We start from the raw sequence: 7,500 nt of genomic DNA, 5'->3' as shown, positions 1-7,500 counted from the left end.
GGTGTTTGTGCGGTAAATATGACTGCCTGATGTAGGTATCTGTTTGTGTGGCTGTATTACACGTCTACATCTGTGTGAAGGGTGTGCTATTCACGTGTATATGTGGGCTATCGGTGGTTGGTTAATGTACGTCTACATCCGTGTGAAGGGTGTGCTATTCACGTGTATATGTGGGCTATCGGTGGTTGGCTCGTGTACGTCTACATCCGTGTAAAGGGTGTGCTATTCACGTGTATATGTGGGCTATCGGTGGTTGATTAATGTACGTCTACATCCGTGTGAAGGGTGTGCTATTCACGTGTATATGCAGGCTATCGGTGGTTAGTTAATATACGTCTACATCTGTGTAAAGGGTGTGCTATTCACGTGTATATGTGGGCTATCGGTGGTTGGTTCGTGTACGTCTACATCCGTGTGAAGGGTGTGCTATTCACGTGTATGTGCAGGCTATCGGTGGTTGGTTCATGTACGTCTACATCCGTGTGAAGGGTGTGCTATTCATGTGTACATGTGGGCTATCGGTGGTTGGTTAATATACGTCTACATCCGTGTGAAGGGTGCGCCTTGCATGCCTGGAGTATTTATACGTACACGACAAACTGAAAGTACTGAAATGCGTAATTGAAGCTTAAAGAGTAGTACCTGCTTGTGCAGAAGACTGTCACAGACGCACCTGTTTACGCAACTCCCATGTGCCTTATTAGAGGATCGGTTTAACAAGTGTGCTTATGAGATGATGGGTTTAACAAGTGTGTTTACTAGAGGATTGGTTTAACAAGTATGCTTATGAGATGATGGGTTTGGCAAGTAACTTTGTGAATGTCCCCGTACGTTCCAAATGCACAGGAAACTAAGATCGGCAAGACACTGCAAAAGCTTAAGAAGGCGACTTCAGATTCTGATGTGAAGAAGAAATGCATGGACATCATAGCCGACTGGAAGAAGATTGCTGGTGCGGGCGGAGGTGAGTCTATCTACGTATATATATACATATATATATGTTTTAGGGTTTTAGGGTTTATATATATATATATATATACATATATATATCTAGCTGGTACACGGGCAGAATTTAGATATGATGCATGGATGCACCAAACCCACAGGATGCATACATACATATAACATGGCCTGTCCACATACTGCATGCACCAAACCCACAGGATGCATACATACATATAACATGGCCTGTCCACGTACTGCATGCATAGATCACACCTACGTCATGCTAACATACACTGAAGATGTAACTGTCATGTGTTAGTTTAGTTGTTCCGTCCCCGCGCCTGATATCCCGGGGGTATCCACATGGGCATGTACAATGTACGTTTATGAATGCATATATATATATATATATGGCATGTGTGTATATGTGTTATATGTATATCGATGTACATATAGATAGATGAACATCAATACCACATGCATATGCCAATGTGCAATGTGAGTACTCACCGCAGTCATATTAAGTATATATTAATATATATACTCTGTACGACACTTCAAATATATATTCATCATTATACCATGTAGGCGACATCCAGTGTATATCTATTCCTACTCCCTGTCAGGCACTTCAAGTATACATGTACCTATTATATCTACCCATACCTGCTTCTTTCAGGCTGGGCTTTGCATGTCAACTGTATAGTAGCGGTAACATAGCCATACCATATAAGGGATACACTCCATGCTGGCTTAGTTTCTCTGAGGCTCGTATATTTGTCAGCTCTTTATATGGCAACCGATATGGTCTCGTACTCAATGCTCCAGATTGGTTGATACGCGCAAGCTGTCTCTCCATGTGGTTATAAAGACTGTATTACCGGCTGTTTCCATATATTGTTCTGTGCACATGCTTCTCCTTGTCTTTTCACGTACACACATATATCCCAGTATCTTAGTATAGATATCTGTATCATACGCATATCCCAGTATCTTAGTATAGATATCTGTGTCATACGCATATCTCAGAGTCTCAGTAGTATCCTTCCGTTGTACATGCTTCTCCTTGTCTATTCACGTACACACGCATATCTCAGAGTCTCAGTAGTATCCTTCTGTAGTACATGCTTCTCCTTGTCTATTCACGTACACACGCATATCCCAGTATCTTAGTATAGATATCCGTACCATACGCATATCCCAGTATCTCAGTATAGATTTCTGTACCCGTGAGCGTGCCCTTGCTTTTTCACTGTACCCCCCTTCTGCTTCAGTTACTTAGATATTATTCGGGGCTTTTTTGCACTCATACTTTAATCTAATATAGATACCTCAATATTTTTATTCGGGCTTTTTGTCCTCATTATTTAAATTGAATTACTATACCTAAGATATTAGTCCGGGGGGGGAGGGGGGGGGTTTGTCCTCATACTTCAATTTAACACTAAAACCACAATATTTTTTGTATCACAACCCACTTCAATTTAACTTTAAACCCAAACATATCTGTATCACACCACACTTCAATTAAACACTTAAACCACAATGTATTTGTATCTCAACAAACTTCAATTGAACACTAAAACCAGAATATATCTGTATCACAACATACTTCAATTTAACACTAAAACCACATTATACTTATATCACAACCCAGCTGCCCTGTCCTCGCAGCCTTCCGTGGCGAGTGCACCTCCTGCCACTGAGAGCTCAGTCCCAACGACAAGTCCGAAACCACAGCCCAAGGTGTGTAGTTGTACATACATGTATAGTTTCCAAAATCAATTCCAAATCCACAGCCAAGTGGTGCGTGGTGGTACATACATGTATAGTTCTCGCATCGCCTAGTCCTGAGGAATATAACTGGGACGTGTTCTCAAGTTTGTGTCCCTGTATGAGTTAGCACTATGCTACTGACCACGACTGTGTTTGTATATACTTTAAAAAGAGCTTACTTGCGAGTTTGTATATACATTGAAAAGAGTGTACTTGTGAGTTTGTATATACATTGAAATTAGTGTACTTGTGAGTTTGTATATACATTAAAAAGAGTGTACTTGTGAGTTTGTATATACTTTAAAAAGAGTGTACTTGTGAGTTTGTATATACTTTAAAAAGAGTGTACTTGTGAGTTTGTTACAGCGTGCTTTGCACATACTAATGCAACGGCAGTTGTGTTCTAAACCTCTTTCGTCAAGACAGTTCACATTCATATTCTCACACTATAAACCTCCTGACGCGAAACAAGTTAAGAAAAGAGCTCTTCTCATATAGGAGGATCCTTCTATCTCAAAACCGTATACGCACATACGTTAGGTGAAACGTTAGTCGACTCAAATTCTTTCTCTCCATATATAGGTATAATATAATGTACATACTATGCAATAGTCTGTTTACGTGCTTGCGGTTTATCCGTATAGTCAGATGGTGTGAGCAAATAACGAGCCATTTATGTATCTATCTCAACTGTACATATACATGCTGAAGGTATAGCCATTCTGGAAGTAAAACGTCGCTATTTCATATATCTATTTTGACGAATATTTACATTCTGTATTTAAAAACAGCTCCATGTATGTGTCTCTATTTCAAATCGTATCCATACATTTTGCATTTTGATCACAACTATTCATGCCTCTATGTCAGCTGTATCTTTACCTTGTGTAAGTAGAGCGTAATTCCATAATTATCTATATTCTAACTGTAATACTGCATCTTCTTCACACTCTGTAGGTAAAGCCAGAACCACCCAAGCCCGCGGCACCAGCACAGCCCACGAACAACGCAATAAAACGAAGGGTGTCTGTGGAAGTGGCGGGAGTGGTGAAGACTGGCAACGCTACACGCGACACGTGCCGGACTATGCTGGCGAATGCACTAAAGACAGATGAGAATGGTAGGTATTGTATCTATATTTAAATATATATATACATATGTATATTTATATATACGCATATATATATATATATATATATATACGTTTATACGTATATACGCATTTGATCATATATACATATACATATGAGTTTTTGCCTCAGTTCATTTACCTCACTATGCATAGTACTACTATTTCAAGTTCTCTGATCTACATACATTCACTTGACCGTATGCATATCTCTCTCTCTCTCTGTGTGTATGTGTGTGTATTCATATTATGCAGCCAGTCAGTACGATGTTGGGAATATCGCCTCCTCTTTGGAGACTGCCATATTCGAGCTCCACCCCGGGGTTGACCAAAAGTACAAAAACCTAGTCAGGAGTAGGTATGTAAACACCTTTCAGTGTTCATGTGTACATACGACCAAAAGTTTAAAATCTAGGCAGGAGTAGGTATGTAAACACCTCGTAGTGTCCTTGTGTACATATGACCAAAAGTTTAAATCTAGTCAGGAGTAGATGTGTAAACACCTCAGTGTCCCTGTGTTCATATCTGGGCTGTTTGTCCTGTCGTGGTAGGGTATTGTAATTGATACCCTTTGTTTCAGTGAGTGTGCTTTTGTTTCACGTTTGTACAGTGCGATAGCTATAGGTTTCTGCAATTGCTTATCATGGTTGCATGTATGTATATGTGAATGTAAGTATGGATGTATGTATGTATGTATGTATGTGTGAATGTATGTATTTATGTATGCATGTGTGAATTTATCTATGTATGTATGTATGTTTGTATGCTTGTGTGTGTGTATGTATGTGTGCATGTGTGTGTGTATGTATGTATCTAAGTATCCATGTATTTAATATATTCTGGGCTGCCTGTGGCGCTAACTGCCTGCCCTCCGGTAACTGTCAACCTTCTTGATGCGAGATTCATATCACACAATGTTATACTATACCATTCCATACCATATCATGTATAGCTCTACTTCGTTCACCTCTGAGTGGTTCATTCAAAAAAAAACCTACCTACCCTAAAACTACCTACCTTGAACCCCACTGCAGACGTTCAAATCTACAAGATGTAAAGAACCACGACCTACGCAAACGGGTGCTGGAGGGCGACATCTCAGCCAAACAACTGGCCACCATGTCCACACAGGTATGTCCCAGTCGAGCTACCGTGTTACCTCATACCAACCATAGATAGCACCAAAGTATATCAACGTATCGCAATGGTCTGTATACACCGAAGAGTGGTCTGTCTGTATGGAAACCCTAACCCTCCTACGCTACATGCATACATGCATATGCACGCATGCGATCTCCAGGAACTCGCCAACAAAGACATCCTAGCGGAGATTGAGCGCGCGAAGAAAGAGGCGGAGATGGATGCACAGATTGGCAATGTGGCGAATCGCACACAGACACACCAGTTCCAATGTGGCAAGTGCAAGAAAAACGATACCTCCTTCTTCCAGATGCAGACACGCAGTGCCGATGAGCCCATGACGACGTTTGTAACCTGTAATGTGTGCGGCAACAAGTGGAAGGTAGGGTGTTTTTGTACACAGGCTTGTGGATGGGATGTGTGCGACTTCGGGGTTTGTACTCTTGTATTCTGTCTCTTTGCTGCGTGGCTTAGTGGTGGTAAGAATTGTTTTAAGTATATAGACATGGACATGCATGTATATGTATATATATATATTGTATGTATGTATGTATGTATATATATATATATATATATGTATATAATATTCGTAGATATATATGTTAAGTAATCATATCTGAATTTATTCGTGTATATGTATGTATCACTGAATACGAGGAATTTCTGTCTGTTATCCGTATCCGTATTCGATATGAAAGTACATGCAGTGTCGTTTGATTTATAAAAGAGTTTTTCTTCTGAATATGAAGCCCTTCTGTCCGTTAACCTACAATATCATTATTAGTGTATCTCTTCCACCTTTTCTACACCCATTTATCGTCTTGAATGTGACATACACTTTTGTTGGTGCTTTATTAATTTGTGCCATGTTTGTCTTCCGACACCAATAGTTCTGTTGAAGGGGCTGTAGAGGAACGGCTTCTCTTTGGCTGCACTTAGACGGCTCGTACCCGCATCTCTCGTGAAACAGTCCAAACCCAATACACCGCCACACCACCACTTGACACTACATCGCCACACAGCAGCGTACAAGTACAAGTCTCGAGTACAGTGTGTTATATATACAACTGTACGAAACAGCACCACACACAGATCTAGGACGCAACTGCTATCACTCTCTCTCTCACCCACACGCACACGCACAACATACATCCAGCACAAGCACAACCCGAGCTTATGCATTACAACACACTCCAACTCTGCGCTCGAGTGCTTCAGCCCCGACGGGATCAACCAGCTTAGCAATACAACGGTAGAACGCCGCAGTGTGCTGCACGGTTCACCCCTAACATCACGCATACAACATACTATCACTGTGATATCGTGCAGGGCACAGATACATCCCTACATCACGCATACAGCATACTATCACTAATCGGACCCAGATACATTCCTGGAGCACCCGTGTGTGTCCTGTGCGGTTTCGAATCGGCTGGCAATGGAGCGTACACCCCACAACCCTAAAACCCTAAAACCCTAAAACCCTAAAACAATCTAGAGAGAGAGAGATTGTGTTATACTGTCAACGAGTGCCCGAGCGTTGATGCTTGATGGTGGTGTGACATTGTGATAAGGTGTGGCTATGGTTGTAGACGTACATGAGCCGGGACCGTCTTCACACACACTCACACAGGCACACTTCTGAACACAATCTTCTGTGCCCCTTCATACACACCTACAGCGCATGACAGGCCATAGCATATTCGCATGTAGGATATGTTTGTGTAAGCCATAACATTTTGACATGTATGATATGTCTATATAAGCCATAACATATTGACATGCATGTCTGTATAAGTTGTAACATATTGACATGTATGATATGTCTGTATTTCCCTATGAATGAAAGATAGAGGGGCGTGCACGTGTGTGTGCAATGTATAGATGCACAGAACGGCGGGTGACCGAGTGGTAACCTCTAGAGTGGACTATGGGGCTATCGGGTCTGATTCTGCGGTGCATTTCAGCATAATGAACGTAGTAAATAAAGTATAAGATCAGCAAAGAAAATTTGATATGTCACAAGATTTAGGGGGTTTGAATGCATATTTCTCGGGCTCAACTCAAACTCCGAACAGTACTTGTCTACTACTGTGTCAATCGAAGCAAGTGTATCCACAACAGTGAACTAAAAGTGGTGTGAGGGACCCTAGACCCTACATTGTTGGAGTGTGTTTGTTGACCATCAGGTGAGCCAGCTGCACATACGTTCACAGTTTACGTCCATCCGAGTGCGTTGCGGCAATAACTCGCAACGTATGTATATATATATATATTACTATATTTGTTATTAGTATTAATACTATTATTATAAATATATTGTATTATTGCATATTTTGATATAAATTTTTATAATTATTCTATAATATGCTATATATAATTATATATATCTTTAACTTGTATATTATCATATTATTATGCTATAAAATTATAATGCTATTATATTGTTATATTGTTGTATTATTTTATATATTTAATAATATATATATTATATGCATGTTGATATATAT

General features: G+C 40.3%; 1 protein-coding gene across 1 annotated transcript; it reads left to right on the top strand.

Annotated features, from left to right (window-relative positions):
- Positions 1–508: 508 nt before the first annotated feature.
- SARC_09878 (transcription elongation factor S-II) lies at positions 509–5,999 on the top strand (the record flags this gene model as incomplete). The annotated part of the gene is made up of 8 exons (XM_014296092.1): positions 509–577; positions 847–964; positions 2,603–2,691; positions 3,679–3,841; positions 4,106–4,208; positions 4,885–4,981; positions 5,151–5,372; positions 5,881–5,999. 8 exons carry the CDS (start codon positions 509–511, stop codon positions 5,887–5,889), a joined length of 870 nt encoding a protein of 289 aa, XP_014151567.1. The 3' UTR covers positions 5,890–5,999.
- Positions 6,000–7,500: the final 1,501 nt, after the last annotated feature.

This window comes from Sphaeroforma arctica, assembly GCF_001186125.1.
Source record: "Sphaeroforma arctica JP610 unplaced genomic scaffold supercont1.1070, whole genome shotgun sequence".
NCBI classification, from domain to species: domain Eukaryota; class Ichthyosporea; order Ichthyophonida; genus Sphaeroforma; species Sphaeroforma arctica.
The sequence above is the reverse complement of the archived record's forward strand: the minus strand, read 5'-3'. Positions and strand labels throughout refer to the sequence as shown.